General features: G+C 42.9%; 1 protein-coding gene across 2 annotated transcripts; it reads left to right on the top strand.

The window, feature by feature from the left end:
• Positions 1-784: 784 nt before the first annotated feature.
• METTL3 (methyltransferase 3, N6-adenosine-methyltransferase complex catalytic subunit) lies at positions 785-19,254 on the top strand. Of its 2 annotated transcripts, XM_080809803.1 has the most exons (11): positions 785-1,085; positions 14,029-14,246; positions 14,346-14,750; positions 15,850-16,025; positions 16,628-16,844; positions 17,071-17,258; positions 17,630-17,668; positions 17,845-17,953; positions 18,076-18,141; positions 18,289-18,401; positions 19,027-19,254. In XM_080809803.1, the coding sequence occupies exons 1-11, from the start codon at positions 986-988 to the stop codon at positions 19,136-19,138; spliced, it is 1,743 nt and encodes a 580-aa protein (XP_080665929.1). In that variant the 5' UTR covers positions 785-985; the 3' UTR covers positions 19,139-19,254. The 2 variants fall into 2 exon arrangements, with proteins under 2 accessions (XP_080665929.1, XP_080665928.1); XM_080809802.1 differs by lacking the exon at positions 785-1,085 and having other exon boundaries at positions 13,829-14,246.
• The last annotated feature ends 472 nt before the right edge of the window (positions 19,255-19,726 follow it).

A 19,726-nucleotide genomic window follows, 5' to 3' on the forward strand; every position in this document is an offset into this window, starting at 1 on the left:
TGATCTCTGTCTGGCAAATAAATAAATAAAATCTTTAAAAAAATAAAATAAATAAAACCTTAAGGGGCGCCTGGGTGGCTCAGTGGGTTAAGCCTCTACCTCATGATCTCATGATCTCAGGGTCCTGGGATGGAGCCCCATATCTGGCTCTCTGCTCAGCAGGGAGCCTGCTTCCCCCTCTCTCTGCCTGCCTCTCTGCCTACTTGTGATCTCTCTCTGTCAAATAAATAAAGTCTTAAAAAAAACCACACCTTAAATCTCTACTATGCTTGCTGCTCTATCGGTGGTATCTTTTCTTTTTTCCATTTTTATTTCTTTTCAGTGTTCCAAAATTCGTTGTTTATGCACCACAACCAGAGCTCCATGCAATACGTGCTCCCCACCCCCCCCGCCAAGATTTTAGTTATTTATTTGACAGAGAGAGACAGAGAGAAAGAAGAGAGAGAGCGAGCGAGCGAGGGAGGGAACACAAGCATGGGGGTGGAAGAGGGAGAAACAGGCTTCCCGCCAAGCAGGGAGCCCGCTGCGTGGCTCGATCCCACGACGCTGGGATCATGATCCCAGGCGAAGGAAGACGCTCACCCACTGAACCACCCAGGGGCCCCTATCAGTACTGCCTTAACACTTTGTATCAACTCACAGGGCTCGTCTCCTTATATTCAACATGGCCGCATGCGCCTCAATAAGCAACATGGCTGTTCTGCCAGGCACTAATATGGCAACCACAGCTTCACTGCACCCGGAAGGACGAGAGAGATCCTATTGAAAATATTTCCGCCATCCTGCCAACACCTATGGTGGTTCTCATTTCAGCTTCAAACCGAGCGGGAAACGGAAAATGACTTCCCGGCTAGCACATTCCCGGGATCTCTTTCCGGTTAGCCCGGGGGTGTCCGCGTGAGAGTTGGAGATTTCCTGCTGCTGGGGCTGGGAGGTGCTAGTCCACCGCGCTTGATTCGAGAGGTGTCCCAGCTGAGAGACTAGGATGTCGGACACGTGGAGCTCTATCCAGGCCCACAAAAAGCAGCTAGACTCGCTGCGAGAGAGGCTGCAGCGGAGGCGGAAGCAGGACTCGGGGCACTTGGGTGAGGCGCGCGGCTGTCGGCGTCGGTGTTTAGCCAGGGTGGGCAGGGTGGGCGGGAGAGAACCCTAGAGAAAAAGAGCTCCCAAATCAGCACCCTTTCCCAAGCGGTCATTTCTTTAATGCCTGGTACATCGGGACTCTCCAACCTCAGCAAACAGACCCTTCGTCCTCCTGTACGTAGGTGCAGTTCGTTCTACCCCGGGCCTTGGTTCCTCCAGTTCACTGTCTCGGGGCAGAAGCCTGGTCCCTGCCATCCCACCCCATCCGCGTTCACTTGGCTGACTCCTCTTAAGTCTGCGAGAACGTTGCCTTTGCTAGGCCTCTCCGCCCCCCATGCCTTGAAGCAGTTAAGTCCCCCCGCCTTTTTTTTTTTTTTTTTGCTGCTGTGGCGCTTTGTTCTTCCTTCCGTTATAGCGAGTGCTTTGTAGTGGTCGTTTTTTGCCACTGTAGCCACAAGGAGAGCAAGGACCGAACCTTTATATCTACAGTGCTCAGCTCAGTGACCCTCACAGAGTTGCTAAATGAGTAGCAGAACTGGCATTGTCTTAAGCGATTTATGTCCCAGTCAGAAATCTGAAAATATTTGCTCTATGTTTTTAAACTTTTTCTCCCCTCCCCTTGCCCCCTGTGTCAGTCACAAGACTTGAAGGAACCTCGGATGATTGTCCAGTTTTATCTACCCCTATCCCCAGCACAAACCCTGGATTATTTAAGGCAAATCAATTATAAAGATCCACAAAGATAGTGAATCCATATCATCCTTGGGGTAGTTTGTTACAGTGTTTATCAGTATACTGGAGCCCATCTCTAAATCTTGTCTTGCTACATACCAGGTCCATGTGCTCATGTTCTGGCCCCTGGAACCTAGAAGATGTTCTGTCAGGACTTCGACACCATAATAAACAAACATCTTTTGAGTATTTACAGTGTGCATAAGTCTAGATGGATAAAGATAAGTAACCTATTGTCCTTGCTCTCAGACAGTTTAAAATTTATTTGGGGATAAAGGATTCATGCTTATAAAAATTTAGGACTACAATATGATATATGTAAAATGCTGAATGAATGAATCCACAATAAGTATAGACAGGGAAAGGAAAAGTAACAAGAGTTGGCTATAGATGCAAAGGCATCATGAGTTAGCACTTGTGATTTGATCTTGATGGCTACATAGGACTTAGATAAGTAAAGAGAAGTTAAGAGTGCAGGGCAAGTAGAGGAAGAAGGAGTGCAAGTCCTACGATCAGGGATTACTTAGTACTCAATTTTAAGGTCCATTTCACTTTTCCATGGTAATAACCACACTTTGGTATTAACCAAACTTTGTGCCATGTGCAAACCTAACTACTAGAGTCGATACTTGACACAGTTTCTCGCTAAGCATGTTTAATAATTTTAACAAGATTGTATTCTTCCTTGAATGTAAATACTCTTTTTTTGGATATAAATATTTCTTTTTTTTTTAAGATTTTTATTTATTTATTTGATAGACAGAGATCACAAGTAGGCAGAGAGGCAGAGGCAGGCAAAGAGGAGGAAGCAGGCTCCCCGCTGAGCAGAAAGCCCGATGTGGGGCTCGATCCCAGGATCCTGGGATCATGACCTGAGCCGAAGGCAGAGGCTTTAACCCACTGAGCCACCCAGTGGGTGGCTGATATAAATATTTCTTGACTTAATCTTTTGACCCACTTAATAACATATGGTTAAGATTCCTAGTACATCTGCCTAAAGAATATGGTTAAGACTTACATAAAAATATTTTTAAGGTTGTGCTTAAATGTATATTGTCTTCTGGCCTAGAGCTTTGGCTGGCCCATCTGGTACTATGGGAATAGATAGAGATAAAACACAAAATAAATCAGCCTGTCACTGTTCTTTCTTTGAATTATTTTGGTTATTCCAAAGAATCTATTTCTTTGAGCATTAGGATTCTTAGGAAGACATGAGACACACTCTATTAGTTTATTAATCAAGTTTCCGTGTAAGATAAAGTTAAAGGGTTACTAATAATTTAGATCATTCCATTTTCTTCTCACAGGAAATAAAAATTTTCTTACTACCTCTTGATTTTTATAACATTACTGAAATCTGATACTTAATTGTTTACTACAAAGTTCGTGAGAAAAGACAAGGGTATTAAGTGAACTAAAATGTATTCATATCATTAATGAATGTAGATACCATGGAGAGAGAATCTTTGGGAGACCTTGCTTAGTTTGGCATTTTTATTTATTTATTTTTTTAAAGATTATTTATTTATTTGAGAGAGAGAGCATGAGAGGAAAGAAGGTCAGAGGGAGAAACAGACTCCCTGCGGAGCTGGGAGCCCCATGTGGGACTTGATCCCGGAACTCCTGGGATCATGACCTGAGCTGAGGGCAGTCGCTTAACCCACCGAGCCATCCAGGCGCCCCAGTTTGGCATTTTTTTTTTTTTTAAGATTTTATTTATTTATTTGTCACAGAGAGATCACAAGTAGGCAGAGAGGCAGGCAGAGAGAGAGGGGGAAGCAGGCTCCCTGCTGAGCAGAGAACCCGATGTGGGACTTCATCCCAGGACCCTGAGATCATGACCTGAGCTGAAGACAGGGGCTTAAAACCAGCTGAGCCACCCAGGTGCCCCAGCTTGGCATTTTTAAAGTACAGCTTTTTTTTTCAATTGTGGCAAAATACACGTAGTATAAAATTTACCATCTTAACCATTTTTAAGTGTATAGCTCAGTAGCTTGAAGTATATTCACATTGTTTTGCAGCCTATCTCAAGAACTTTTTCATCTTGCAAAACTGAAATTCTGTACACATTAAACAGGAACTCTCTATTTTCCTTTCCTGTGCAGTGCCTGGCAACCACCGTTCTACTTTTTGTTTTCATGAGTTTGACTACTCTAGATATCTCATACAAACAGATTCATAATGTATTTGTCCCTTCGTGGCTTGCTTATTTCGCTTAGCGTAATGTCTTCAAGGATCATCCTGTTGTAGCATGTGTCAGAATTAATTTTTCTTTCTTTCTTTCTTTCTTTCTTTCTTTCTTTCTTTCTTTCTTTCTTTCCTTTTTGGTAAGATTTCCTTTATTTGTCATAGAGACAGAGCACAGAGAGTGGTAGGCAGAGGGAGAAGCAGGTTCCCTGCTGAGTAAGGATCCCAATGTAGGATTCTATCCCAGGACCCTGGCATCATAACCCAAGCCAAAGGCAGACACCTGACTGACTGTGCCACCCAGGCATCCCTGTTTTAGAATCCCTGTTTTAGAAGATTCCGTTGCATATTTATACCACATTTTGTTTATTCATTTATCTGTCAGTGGACACTTGGGTTCCTTCCAGCTTTTGGCTATCGTGAATAATGCAGCTATAACCATCAGTGTACAAATATCTCTTCAAGATCCAGCTTCAAATTTTTTGGATGTATATCCAGAAGTGAAATTTCTAGATCATGTGGTAAATTCTATTTTCAGTTTTTTTAAAGATTTAATTAATTTGTTTTAGAGAGATCGCCTGTGAGTAGGCATGGGCTGTGGGGAGAGGCAGAGGCAGAGGGAGAGGGAGGGGGAAAGAATCTCTAGCAGACTTCATGCTCACAGAGCCCAATACAAGGCTGGATCTCAGGACCCTGAGATCATGACCTGAGCTGAAACAAAGAGTCAGTCCCTTAACTGACTGAACCACCCAGGTTCCCCCTATTTTCAGTTTTTTGAGGAACCACCATACTGTTTTTTGCGGGGGGGGGGTGATATTTAAGATTTATTTATTTAGGGGCACTTGGGTGGCTGAGTCGGTTAAGCGTCTGCCTTCAGTTCACGTCATGATCTCAGGCAGGGTCCTGGGATTGAGTACTGTGAGGGGCTCCCTGCTCAGTGGGGAGCCTGCTTCTCCCTCTCCCTCTGCCTTTGCCTCTCTCTGCCTCTGCCTCTCTCTCCCTGTCATGAATGAATAAATAAATAAAAACTAAAAAAAAAAAGATCTATTTATTTATTTTACAGAGAGAGAGTGCGCATTGGTGCACCCGGGTGGGGGGCCCAATGGCACAGAGAGTCTGAAGCAGACTTTGCACTGAATCTCCATCTTGTGACCCTGAGAGTGCAGTCTGAGCTGAAACCAAGAGTCAGATGCCTAACCAATTGTGCCATCCAGGCACCCCCACCAAATTGTTTTCCATAGAGATGAAGTACAGCTTTTTTTTTTTTTTAAGATTATTTATTTATTTATTTATTTGAGAGAGAGGCAGAGCACAAACGGGGAGAGGAGCAGAGGGCAAGGGAGACAGCAGACTCCCCACTGAGCAGGGAGCTGGATGCAGGACTTTGATCCCAGGACCTGGAGATCATGGCCTGAGCCAAATGCAGAAACTTAACCAACTGAGCCACCCAGGCGCCCCTACAGTATTAAGTTAGTCTTTGATTTATTAAAGATTTTTTGGTTTTGGTTTTGGTTTGTTTTTGAGAGAGAGAAAGAAACCTGAGAAGGGGGAGGGTCAGAGGGAGGCGAAGACTCCCTGCTGAGCAGGGATTTTTTTTTTTTTTTTCCCCCCATGTGGGACTTGATCCTGGGACTCCAGAATCATGACTGGAGCTGAAGGCAGTTGTTTAACCAACTGAGCAACCCAGGCGCCCTACAGTGTTATATTTATAGGCTGGCCATATTTTTATGTCTAAGCTAATATTTTATTTTTAGTGGAACTTTTTTTTTTTTTTAAGATTTTATCTATTTGTTTGATAGAGAGTACAAGCAGGGGGAGCAGCAGGCAGGAGAGAGAGAGGAAGGCTACCTGCTCAGCTGGAATCTCAATCCCAGGGGTTCAATGTGGGACTTGATCCCAGGAACCTGGGATCATGACCTGAGCCAAAGGCAGACGCCCAACCGACTGAGCCACCCAGTCACCCCTTGACATACATTTTAATGAGGGACAATGTTCTCATTTTCTTTTAAGTTACATGGGCAAAAAATAAGCAAAATATACAAAATCGAGATGTAATAGGTCTCCATAGAAGACATACAAATGGCCAACAGGTATATGAAAAGCTCTTCTGCATCATTAATCATCAAGGAAATGGAAATCAAAACCATAATGAGATATCACCTCATATTTGTTAGGATAGCTATTATTAAAAAAATAAAACATAAGTATTGGCAAGGGGAAAAGGGAACCCCAATTCACTGTTGGTGGGAATGTATATTGGTATAGCTATTATGGAAAATAGTGTGGTGGTTCCTCAAGAAATAAGAAATAGAACTACCGTATTTTCCAGCACTCTCAATCCTAGGTATCCAAAGGAATTGAAATCTGGGTCTCTAAGAGGTACCTGCACATCAGTGTTTGTTGTGTTGCTTACAATAGCCAAGATACAGAAACAACCTAACCATCCATCATTGGATGATTGGATAAAGAAAATGGAATATGCATACAAGGGAATATTATTCAGCCTTAAAGAAAGGAAATCCTGGTGCTTATGACAATATGGGTGGACCTGCAGGGCATTATGCTAAGTGAAATAAGTCAGAAACAGAAAAACAAATACTGTATAATCTCATTTAGATCATCTTTGAGACACAGAGTCTAAAATAGTAAAATCATAGAAGTGGAGAGTAGAATGCGGATTGCTAGGGGCTGGAGTAGGGAAATGGGGAGGTGATGGTCATAAGGTACAAAGTTTCAGTTATGCAAGATAAATAAGTTGTAGAGATATACTATACAGCATACTGCCTATAGCTAACTATACTGTATTGTATACTTGAAATTTTCTAAGATGGTAGGGGATGCCTGGTTGGCTCAGCCTTGGAGCATGTGACTCTGTCTCGGGGCTGTGAGCTCCAGCCCCACACTGGGTGTAGAGATTCCTTAAAAAAATAAATAAAAGATAATTTTTTTCTAAGAGGGTAGCTCTTACTTAGGTGATCTTAACACAAACAAAAATAATAAAGGCTGTGGAATGACCCTTTGGGAGGTGATAAGATAGGTTTATGGCCTTCACAGTAGTGATGATGTCATGGCTGTGTATCCTTATTTACAAACTCACCAAGTTATCTAGTTATATCTGTTAAATATATTCAACTTTTTATTTTTTATTTTTTTTAAAGATTTATTTTATTTATTTATTTGACAGAGAGAGCAAAGCGAGTGCAGAAACAGGGGGAGAGGCACAGGGAGAGGGAGAAGCAGGCTCCCCACTGAACAGGGAGCTGGATGCGGGACTCAGTCCCAGGACTCCAGGATCACAACCTGAGCCAAAGGCAGTCGCTCAACTGCCTGAGCCACCTAGGCACCCCATTTCAGCTTTTTACATGTCAGTCATACCTTAAAGTGGTTTATTTATTTTATTTACTTATTTTCCCTTAAGGTGGTTTAAAAAAAAAAAGGTGGGCAGGTATTATCTATAGGTTGCTTAGGCCTTTTAAAATTTTTATTTGGATATTATTAAATACTTTTTTAGGTCTTTGTTTTTTAATTTCTTAAAGATTCAATTTATTTGGCAGAGAAAGAGAGCCCAAAAGCATAAGCAGGGGAAGCAAGAGAGGCAGAGGGAGAAGCAGACACCCCTAATGAGCAAGGAGCCCTATAGGGGGCTCATTCCAGGACCCCCATGGTAGGCAGGTAGGGTCACAACCCCCGTGGTAGGCAGCCACCCAGGCACCCCAGGCCTTTATTTTTTAAAGATGTATTTAGAGAGGGGCGCCTGGGTGGCTCAGTGGGTTAAGCCTCTGCTTTCAGCTCGGGTCATGATCTCAAGAGTCCTGGGATCGAGCCCCGCATCGGGCTCTCTGCTCAGCGGGGAGCCTGCTTCCCCTGCTCTGCCTGCCTCTCTGCCTACTTGTGATATCTCTCTCTCTCTCTCTGTCAAATAAATAAACAAAATCTTTAAAAAAAAAAAAAAAGATGTGTTTAGAGAGAGGGCCTGCCAGTGAGTGGGGGAGGGGCAGAGGGAGAGAATCTTCTAGCACACTCCCTGCAGAGCGTGTAGCCTGATGTGGGGCTTGATCTTATGACCCTTAAGATCATGACCTGAGCCAAAAACAAGAGTTGGATGCTTAACCGACGGAGCTGCCCAGGTGCCGTAGCCGGTTTTCTAATAAACAAAATCTTATATTAATGGCAGCAGCATATGTAAGGTACCTGGCCCAAAGTTTGAACATGAATTAAGGGGGAGTGGATAATTCATGGCTTACCTAAAATATAAAAAATTTCGGAGCTGTACAACAAAGGACCTGTATCCTGGATATGGACTTAAAACTTAGCCCCATCTTCCTTTAGCCCCATTTTCTGTTACCAGTATCTTTGGTTTAATAGCGAATATGATTTACTCCCTTTGGCATACTGTAGGAGTTAAAGTTAAAGATATATATAAAGATATATAAAGATATATATATATAATAAAGATATATATAAAGTATAAAGATATATAAAGTTATATCAGTATATAAAAACAAACACATGTGTAATGAGTTATATCAGTATATAATATATAGACAATTTGTGGGTATAATGCCTGAAATCCTAATTTTAAAGTTTTTATTTATTTGAGAAAGAGAGCATGTGTGCATGTATATGAGAGCAAGAGCAAGAAGGGAGGGACAGAAGGAGAGGGAGAAGCAGACTCTCTGCTGAAAAGAGAGTCTGAGGTGGGGCTCTGTCCCAGGACCCTGAGAACATGACCTGAGCCAAAGGCAGACACTTAACTGACTGAGCCACCCAGGCGCACCCTGAAATCCTAATTTTTTAAAAAAGATTTTGTTTATTTATTTGTCAGAGAGCATGCACACAAGCAGGGGAGAGGTCCAGGCAGAGGGAGAAGCAGGCTCACTGGTGAGCAAGGAGTGCGATGTGGGAGTCAGTCCCAGGACCCTGGGATCATGCATGACCCGAACCAAAGGCAGATGCTCACAATTGAGCCACCTAGCGTCCCTGAAATCCTAATTTTAAAGTACCTTGTTTCTTCTGCCTTAATGATATTTACTATTGATTGTGCTTTAATTGCTTAATGAAAGAAGTTTTTGGGTTTTTTGCTTTTTGTTTTAGATTTTGTTTATTTATTTGACAGACTGCAAGAGAAGGAACACAAGCAGAGGGAGTGGGAGAGGGAGAAGCAGGCTGCCCGCTGAATAGTGAGCCCAACATGGGGCTGGATCCCAGGTCCCTGGGACCACGACCCGAGCTGAAGTCAGGCGCTTAATGACTGAGCCACCCAGGCACCCCTAAAGAAATTTTTGATTACTTCAAAAAAATTTAAAACTTGACTGATTTTTTAAAAAAGCTCAGAGTTTTATCCCAGTGTAAACTGTAATTGGGGTATTTTTAGCTCCAGTTACTAGACTCCTAAAATCTCTGAATTGCAAGGACTTGAGTAGTCATCATTCTGTCCTCTTCAGTGCAGAAATTTTGCATGTAGTCTTTCAAGTAAGCTAAATGATAATTGTCACTTATATATTTTTTAAAGATTTTATTTATTTATTTGACAGAGAGGGAGAAAGAATACAAGTAGGGGAAGCAGCAGAGGGAGAGGGAGAAGGAGGCTCCCTGCTGAGCAGGGAACCCAATGTGGGGCTCCATCCCAGGACTCTGGGATTACACCCCGAGCCAAAGGCAGACGCCCTACCAGCTGAGCCACCCAGGCACCCTGTCACTTATATTTCTTATATATTTTTAGCTTGGGTCTGTTGCTCTTGAATTCTCTCATCCCGACCTTGAAAGTGCTTCAGGGATCCCTCCACATATACAGTACCTCTTTGCCAAACAAAACAAGAAACTTGAATCAGTTCATCTGGCAAATGTTCTACTCATTAGATTCAGCAGAACATAAAGGAATCATAAGCAAATTGAAGAAAGTTCTGTCAGTTATTTAACATTTCCAGCTAGTATGGTATTGTGGAGTTTATTTTCCAAATAGGGTTTAACTTGTTTTCATAAAATGTAACTGTTCCAGCAAGGTGTTTGGTATAGTTCAGCTTCAATTCCTTGGAATTTCTGAGTCAAATTTTACTAAAGTCAATTCCATTAGAGTAAAAGTGTTTAAGTAACCAAAATATTTCTTTTTTTTTTTTTTTTTAAAGATTTATTTATTTATTTGACAGAGAGAGATCACAGTAGACAGAGGCAGGCAGAGAGAGAGAGAGGGAAGCAGGCTCCCTGCTGAGCAGAGAGCCCGATGCGGGACTCGATCCCAGGACCCTGAGATCATGACCTGAGCCGAAGGCAGCGGCTTAACCCACTGAGCCACCCAGGCGCCCCAGTAACCAAAATATTTCTAAATGTAAACTAGTGACCTGCTTATGTCTTGCAATATTTTTTATTTTTTATTTATTTTTTAATTTTTTTAAAAATATTTTATTTATTTTTTTGACAGAGAGAGAGATCACAAGGAGGCAGAGAGGCAGGCGGGGGGGGGGGGTGAAGCAGGCTCCCCGCTGAGCAAGGAGCCTGATATGGGGCTCGATCCCAGGACCCTGAGATCATGACCCGAGCCGAAGGCAGAGGCTTAACCCACTGAGCCACCCAGGCGCCCCATCTTGCAATATTTTTTAAAGATTTATTTATCTATTTTTAGATACTTATTTATTTATTTTATCCTATTTAAAGATTTTATTTATTTATTTGACAGAGAGAGACCACAAGTAAGCAGAGAGGCAGACAGAGAGAGGGTGGAGGGGAAGCAGGCTCCCACTGAGCAGAGAGCCCGATGCGGGGCAGGATTCCAGGATCCTGAGATCATGACCTGAGCCCAAGGCAGAGGCTCAACCCATTGAGCCACCCAGGCACCCCTAGATATTTATTTTTAATTTATTTATTAAACAGAGAGCACACAAGCAGGGGGAGCAGCAGGCAAAGAGAGATGCAGACTCCCACCTGAGCAGGGAGTCCAATGTGGGACTCGATTCCAGGACCCGGGATCGTGACCTGAGCTGAAGGCAGAGGCTTAACCAACTGAGCCACCCAGGTCCCCTGAGATTTTATTTATTTATCTGAGAGACAGAGAGAGAGTGAGAGAGAACATGAGAGGGGAGAAGGTCAGAGGAAGAAGCAGACTCCTGGCGGAGCTGGGAGCCCAGTGCAGGACTGTATCCCAGGATCATGATCTGAGCCAAAGGCAGTCACTTAACCTACTGAGCCACTCAGGCTCCCTGTATCTTATCATATTTAACAGAATTCTGATACAGGTCCCGAATTTAATATTTCATTTTTATTTTATTTTATTATTTAATCACACCAGTCAGAATAGCTAAAATTAACAAGGCAGGAAATGACAGATGTTGGCAAGGATGTGGAGAAAGGGGAACCCTCCTACACCGTTGGTGGGAATGCAAGCTGGTGCAGCCACTCTGGAAAACAGTATGGTGGTTCCTCCAAAATTTGAAAATAGAGCTACTGTACGACCCACGACCCAGCAATTGCACTACTGGGTATTTACCCCAAAGATACAAATATAATGATTCAAAGGGGCACATGTGCCCCAATGTTTATAGCAGCAATGTCCACAATGGCCAAACTATGGAAAGAACCTGGCTGTCCAACAATAGATGAATGGATAAAGAAGATGTGGTGTGTACACACACACACACGCACACGCGCACACACAGGAATGTTACGCAGCCATCAAAAAACGTGCCATTTGCAATGATGTAGATGGAACTAGAGGGTATTGTGTTAAGTGAAATAAGTCAATCAGAGAAAGACAATTATCATATGATCTCATATGTGGAATTTGAGAAACAAAGCAGAGGATCTTGGGGGAAGAGATGAAAAAGTGAAATGGGACAAAACCAGAGAGGGAGACAGACCATAAGAGACTCTTAGTCTCAGGAAACAAACCGGGTTGCTGGAGTAGAGGTGGGTGGGAGGGTTGGGGTGGCTGGGTGATGGACACTGGGGAAGGTATATGCTATGGTGAGCGCTGTGAATTGTGTAAGACTGATGAATCACAGACCTGTACCCCTGAAGGAAATAATACATTATGTGTTAATAAAAAAATACTCTATTTATTGAGAGAGAGTGAGCAAGAGAGAGCACAAGCCGGGAGGGGCAGATGAAGAAGCAGATTCTGCACTAAGCAGGGATCTGGATGAGGGGCTGGATCTCAGGACCCCAGGATCAAGACCTGAGCGGAAGGCAGACACTTAACTGACACTTAACCAGGTGCCCCTAAAGATTTATTTTTAAGTAATCTCTGTATCCACCATGGGGCTCAAATTCACAACCCCAAGATCAAGAGTTATATGCTCTACCCACTGAGGCAGCCAGATGCCCACTTCTGTATTTTAACTAAATAATCCTAGATATTAAGCTTTCTTTCTTTTTTTTTTTTTATATTAAGCTTTCTAAAAGGTAATATGTTATCCTAATTTGAGTTCTTAAGTCTTATTAAGGTTACAATGGGTACCAGCTTGAGAAATAATAGGGTAAGTGATAAAAATACAGTCAGGAAGTATATTTGGTGACTAGGGCTTCTGCAAAGTTTTATAAGATTTTTGTGTTTGAGGGATGCCTGGGTGGCTCAGTTGGTTGAGCGGCTGCCTTCAGCTCAGGTCATGATCCCAGCGTCCTGGGATTGAGTCCCACGTCGGGCTCCTTGCTCAGCGGGGAGCCTGCTTCTCCCTCTGCCTCTGCCTGCCACTCTGTCTGCCTTTGCTCACTCTCTCTGACAAATAAATAAATAAAATCTTAAAAAAAAAAAAAAAGATTTTTGTGTTTGAGTTTTAAAGGTCACATTCTAGGGGTACCTCGCTGGCTCAGTAGAGCGTGCAACTCTTGATCTCAGGCTTGTAAATTTGGGCCCCATGTTGGGTGTAGAGATTACTTAAAATCTTTAAAAATAATAAAATGGTCCTGTTCTAATCCTCAACACTGTCATTTTACATACCCTCTGATGTGCAGTGGCCTTGATTCATTAAAATTCAAATTCTTTTCCTCAGAAGAGCTAATCACAGCTTAGGTTGTTGAAAATATTTCTGGCTTTAAAACTTGGGTTATTAAAAATGTTTTTTTAAAGGTTTACTTACTTATTAGAGAGAGAGTACATGCATATGTGCAAGCAAGTTGGGGGAGGGTCAGAGGGAGAGAGAAACTCTAGCAGATTCCCCACCGAGCCAGGAGCCCACCATAAGCCCGAGACACAGGATCCTGAGATCATGACCTGAGGTGAAATTAAGAGTTGGGATGCATTTTTTTTTAAAGATTTGGGCGCCTGGGTGGCTCAGTGGATTAAGCCTCTGCCTTCAGCTCAGGTCATGATCTCAGGGTCCTGGGATCAAGCCCCGCATCGGGCCTCTCTGCTCAGCACGGAGCCTGCTTCCCCCTTTCTCTCTGCCTGCCTCTCTGCCTACTTGTGATCTCTCTCTCTCTGTGTCAAATAAATAAATAAAATTAAAAAAATTTTTTTTATTCATTTCTTTGACAGAAAGCAAGAGAGGGAACACAGGCAGGGGGAGTGGGAGTGGGAGAAGCAGGCCTCTCATTGACCAGGGAGCCCAATGGCAGGACTTGATCTCAGGACCCTGGGATCATGACCTGAGCCGAAAGTAGATGCTTAACGACTGAGCCATCCAGGTGTCCCAAGAGTTGGGATACTTAACCAACTTTGCCACCCAGGCACCCATAAATATGGGTTGACTATTTCAGTTTTCATTTAGAGTGACTGAAGGGAGGTGGTATGGACATTGAAATCTACCATGCTGCTAATTTCCTTTGAAGCACAGCAGGGACAGGAATTAGGAAAATACCTTATTCAGTAGAGAAAAGGTAAGTGGTTCCTAGAAAATCCAAAAAATTCAGCAAAGCAGTGAATGCTTGAGTATGATTGAGGAAAGGTGATCTAGTGCTAAATTTGGTCAGAGAATTCTCTGCATGAAATGAAAGTACATGCTGTGACTGTTGGAGAACTTGACTCCTCTGAGGAGTGTATAGATAGCACTACAGTGGTTACCCTTTATCCTTTTTTTCACTTTTCTTTACTCCTAGATCTACGAAATCCAGAGGCAGCACTGTCTCCCACCTTCCGCAGTGACAGCCCAGTGCCTACTGCACCCAGTTCTGGTGGCCCTAAGCCCAGCACAGCTTCAGCAGTTCCTGAGCTAGCTACAGACCCTGAATTAGAGAAGAAATTGCTACACCACCTCTCTGATCTGGCCTTAACATTGCCCACTGATGCTGTGTCCATCCGTCTTGCCATCTCCACGGTAATGACCTGATAAGACAGGGTTGGGATATACCACTTCTTTGCTTCAGTTCGTAGTCAGTGTCTTACTGTCTTCCCCTCCCCTCCCCTCCTTCCCTAGCCAGATGCCCCTGCCACTCAAGATGGGGTAGAAAGCCTCCTACAGAAGTTTGCAGCTCAGGAGCTGATTGAGGTAAAACGAGGTCTCTTACAAGATGACGCACATCCCACTCTTGTGACCTATGCTGATCATTCCAAGCTCTCTGCCATGATGGGCGCTGTGGCAGAAAAGAAGGGCCCTGGGGAGGTAACAGGGACTATCACAGGGCAGAAGCGGCGTGCAGAGCAGGACTCAGCCACAGTAGCTGCCTTTGCTAGCTCTTTGGCCTCTGGCCTGGCCTCTTCAGCATCAGAAGCAGCCAAGGAGCCAACCAAGAAATCGAGGAAACATGCTGCCTCAGATGTTGATCTGGAGATAGAGAGCCTTCTGAACCAACAGTCTACTAAGGAACAACAGAGTAAGAAGGTAGGGGTAGATGGAAATGCATTCACGCATACACTTTGTTTCTTTGGTTTTTTTTTTTTAAAGATTTTATTTTTAAGGAATCTACACCCATTATGGGGCTCAGACTTAAAACCCTAAGGTTAAGAGTTGAATGTGCTACCAACTGAACCAACCTGGCGCTCCTTACATATATATACTTTTAGTTACAGCTTTGGTTGGGGAGGAATTTACCCCTAGGGCAAGGAGCAGTTCTTAGGGTTGAGGGTTTAGAATAATGGTTTTCACCTGGGGATTATTTTCCCCCCTACCTTCCCCCAGAGAACATTTAGCAATGTCTGAAGACATTGTGATTGTCACAACACAGGAGTAATACAGGCATCCATTGCATAGAGGCAAACGATGCTGTTAAGTCCCACAACAAAGAAATACTTCACCCCAAATGTCACTAATGCCAGTGTGAAGAAACTCCAGTTTTGAGGATGCTTGTTATTGGAAGAATCATCAGGTAAGTGGAAGAGGAGCCCAAGTATAGGAATAGAGGGAGATGAATGGAGATGAATCCTGGAAGGTAGTAACAAGGACCATTAATTATAGACACTGATGATTAAACAATGTAAATTGGCAGTTAACTGTGGTTCTGAATATAAGTAACGGACTCATGAATTCTTACCCATTTGCTACTTCTAGGTGTGTAAATATGAACAAGTTAATTTAACTTCTCTTGAGTCTTAGTCTTCTAATCTGTTAGGTGATGATAACCAGAGTACCCTCCTTTACAGAACTGTTGCATAGACTCAGCTAAACAGTAAAGTGCTTTGTACTTCAGCATCTTGGTTATGTAAATATAAGTGGTTTTGGTGGGAAGGATTGCTTTCCTGGGGAGGGGAGGCTAGCTTAATGCCTAGCAGTAGGAACCAGGTTTCTTATAATTCCATCCCAAATGCAGATCTGTAAGAAGGGACTGAACCCATGACAAATCTCTTCTAGGACTCCACTTTTCCCATATTAGGTTAGCTCATTCACCTCTTACAACAGGACATTGTCAGGTAGAATTTAGGGAGGTGGTTTAGGGCTCATTTTATCTGCAAACCTTTTAAGTCTAAGGCTTCTTTTGTCACAGGTCAGTCAGGAGATCCTAGAGCTATTAAACACAACAACAGCCAAGGAACAGTCCATTGTTGAAAAGTTTCGATCCCGAGGTCGGGCCCAAGTACAGGAGTTCTGTGACTATGGAACCAAGGAGGAGTGCATGAAAGCCAGTGATGCTGACCGGCCCTGCCGCAAACTGCACTTCAGGTGTCTCGGGAGGGAGAGAGGTGGGGTGGGGCTCCCAGAAGCACTCATTGCTTTTCAGCACATTCCTTCCAGTCACTGGGGTTCTGTCTTTGATCCTGTTGTTAAATGTTTTTAATGATTTGTCTTAGACCTCCAGATTCTCAAGGTGTACTTTCTGAAGTAGTGTTCTATGGGAGAGAATACAGACTGCATTCCCAAATAGATGTGAGATTTTTTAAAAAATAATAATGCCCCTTTCTTCTTGCATTAGCAAGACATCTCTCTCTGAGGCCCAGTAAAAGTTAAGTTCCCTGAAAGGATGATCTTAGGAGAAATAGGAACCTGGGCTCTTAGGTCCGTGTTTCATTCAGCTTTAACCAGCAAGCCCTTCTTTCCTAAGAAAGTTGTCTTTGCTCAGAGAGGAATTAAATTCTTCTTCGGTGTGAATTATGGTTTTCCATGTCACCTGCTTCCTTTCTCTGAAAACTCTTAGAGGAAGCTCTACGGATAAAATTAGGAGAGGGTAATAAAAGGCAAACTTCTGAAACAGTTTGGAACTTCAACTATGGGATCTAACTCTGGAACACCATCTTGATTCTCATTCTCCCTTTTTATTTTCCCAGACGAATTATCAATAAACACACTGATGAGTCATTAGGTGACTGCTCTTTCCTTAACACATGCTTCCACATGGACACCTGCAAATATGTTCACTATGAAATTGATGCTTGCATGGATTCTGAGGCTCCTGGGAGCAAAGACCATACACCTAGCCAAGAGCTTGCTCTTACACAGAGTGTTGGAGGGGACTCCAATGCAGATCGACTCTTCCCTCCTCAGGTACCTGTCTGCTCAGAAAACTTATTTCAACTTAGGGACTTATATCTGAGTAGGGCAGCCATACATGTAGGAAAGCAGTCATAATCAGCAGTCTGTCTTGCTGTTTGGGAATGGTGTGGGTTATACATATTTATAAGGGACTAGGAAAATCAAATGGAAAAGAGGGACTGGGGCCATGAATCTGAGAGTGAAGGAAGGAAAGATGACCAAATACCACCTCATGCAGTGGATCTGTTGTGATATCCGCTACCTGGACGTCAGTATCTTGGGCAAGTTTGCAGTTGTGATGGCTGACCCACCCTGGGATATTCACATGGAGCTGCCCTATGGGACCCTGACAGATGATGAGATGCGCAGGCTCAACATACCAGTACTGCAGGATGATGGCTTTCTCTTCCTCTGGGTCACAGGCAGGTAATACAGTTCCAAGATATGTAGGTATGGGCAGATGTAGTACAGAGTGAGTACTGGGTGGGAATAAAATCCTGGGTTTTGCTAGCCCTGCTATTAAATGTATGACTAAGTCAGCCTTTTTTGCTACTGAGACCTAGTGAGTGTTTATAAAACAACTGATACCTGAATTCTAACTTTATATTTATTCCTTATGAAAGGTAAGGCTATTGGTAATAGATACTGTTTTATGTTTTCATTCTTAGATCCATCCTGGTGCCCTAGTGGTGTCTTGCATGTAAATGTTCACTGAATGTCTCCTGAAAACACTTTGGTATCTTAAAGAGATTAAAAATATGGACATGAAAGTAGCTGTTTAACCCTTTTCTTTTTAGGGCCATGGAGTTGGGTAGAGAATGTCTGAATCTCTGGGGGTAAGTAGTGATCACTGTGTTGCTCCCCCCCCCCAAGGAAATAGAAACATAATTGCTATAGTTAAGATGTGTTCTCTTCTCCCAGAGTATTCCCTGTCCTTTCCTCTGTAGATGTTACTACCCTTAAACTGTGAAAGCCTGATTAAAGCTCTAGTTCTCTTTCTTATGTCCCACAGTTATGAACGGGTAGATGAAATTATCTGGGTGAAGACAAATCAACTGCAGCGCATCATTCGGACAGGCCGTACAGGTCACTGGTTGAACCATGGGAAGGAACACTGCTTGGTGAGCAGCAGTGGGGCCAAGTTCAATAGGTGGAGCAGAAAGAGGAATTGTTGGACTTCTTATTGAGAAAAAGTTCAAATGCTGGGGGTTCCATAAGATAATTTGTTCTCTGTGGTGAGCAGGTTGGTGTCAAAGGAAATCCTCAAGGCTTCAACCAAGGTCTGGATTGCGATGTGATCGTAGCTGAGGTATGTGCTTCCCCAGGCATCCAAACCTTCCACACTATTCAAGTCAGGTGTGTTCCAGGTTCTCTCATTTGATCATAAATATAAATGGAAAGGGCTAGACTTGGAATCTTTGGTAATTTAAAAGTAACTAGAGCCTTACTTTCCTAGGTTCGTTCTACCAGTCATAAACCAGATGAAATCTATGGCATGATTGAGAGACTATCCCCTGGCACTCGCAAGATTGAGTTATTTGGACGACCACACAATGTGCAGCCCAACTGGTAAGGTGGACCAGGACATAACAGCCCTCCTGTTTATGGTCAAGGACGGGTGACAGTAGAGCTTTACCTCCTATTTGAGTAGTCTAAAAACGCACTTCAGAGGATTCATAAGCCACCCAAGCTTGTACCGAAACTGTTTTATGGAGCTCTGCAACATTTACTAGAGACCCAACAGGTTTTAAGACTCAAACCACTACTCTCCAAAGGGTTTCTACTAAAGATCTTCCTCAGTTACTCTGTGGGATGTATTGAATCTGCCCCCTGGTGGTTAAGAATCCATTTAATCTGTCAACAGTTTCAGTATCTTTCATACTGTTTGTAGAAGGAAGACATGTTGCTAGCATTTTATTTATCCAAAGAATACTTATTGGTAGCAACTTTGTGAAGTACACCTGGTTAGCTGTCTGTTAAGTAAGACAGATCCAGCCTGTTTGAACACCAAAATCTGTGCCCAGTTCCTAATCATACTACCAAACACTATTCTAATTATTAAGGTCTTCTTGAAGGAATTGGCATGAATATTAGATGATAGGCAGCCTTAATAAAAGATATGCATCTTTTAACAATATTAAGCCTTTTAATTCCAGGGTTTTTTTGGTTTGCCCCTTCTTTATCCTTACTTCAGGATCACTCTTGGAAACCAACTGGATGGGATTCACCTGTTAGACCCAGATGTGGTTGCCCGGTTCAAGCAAAGGTATCCAGATGGTATCATCTCTAAGCCTAAAAATCTATAGAAGCACTTCCTTATAGAGCTAAGCACCTACACCCATGGCTCTGCAGGTTGCACCTGAAGAGTAATATTTGTACAATAGTTTTTTTTCCCCTTATTTAAATAAAAGTTTGTATTGTAGTTGGGATTTCAAGGTCAAAATCTGGCTGTGCCACTAACCGTGTGTGATCTTGTGTGACCTATCTCTCAGTAGGATTTCTTATATGTAAGTTGGGAATGCGACCTACCTCATTGGGTTATTGTAAGGGTTCAAACTAAATGAGTGCATGGAAAGCATTAAAATGTTGATTATACTATATAGGATCAAAGTGGTTAGCAGTTAATACTACGTGAACATCATAATCAAGAAGGGGGTTCTCTGGGACAGCTTTTCTTAAGGTAAGGTTTGATTTCACTTAAGGTTATCATCATTAGGGCTAACATGCTCTAAATATTTGTTTACTCTTTTACAGCTATGTGGCTTTGCTTCTTTCCTTTTTTTAAATGCATCCCTAGGGTGTACAGAGAATTAGAATATATATTATGTAAGTGAAAACACCTCTAGCCTATCTTATAAAAGATATCTCATCAAACACAACTGAACACAACTTCG

This window comes from Martes martes, assembly GCF_963455335.1.
Source record: "Martes martes genome assembly, chromosome: 7".
Lineage (NCBI taxonomy): Eukaryota > Metazoa > Chordata > Mammalia > Carnivora > Mustelidae > Martes > Martes martes.

Bases quoted from the DNA above. Each gene is read 5' to 3' on its own strand.
- METTL3 (XM_080809802.1), top strand. From the start codon at position 13,920: ATGAAAGTACATGCTGTGACTGTTGGAGAACTTGACTCCTCTGAGGAG. The intron at 14,247-14,345 runs GTAATGACCTGA...CTCCTTCCCTAG, and splicing joins TCCGTCTTGCCATCTCCACG to CCAGATGCCCCTGCCACTCA. The intron at 17,259-17,629 runs GTAATACAGTTC...TTTTCTTTTTAG, and splicing joins TTCCTCTGGGTCACAGGCAG to GGCCATGGAGTTGGGTAGAG.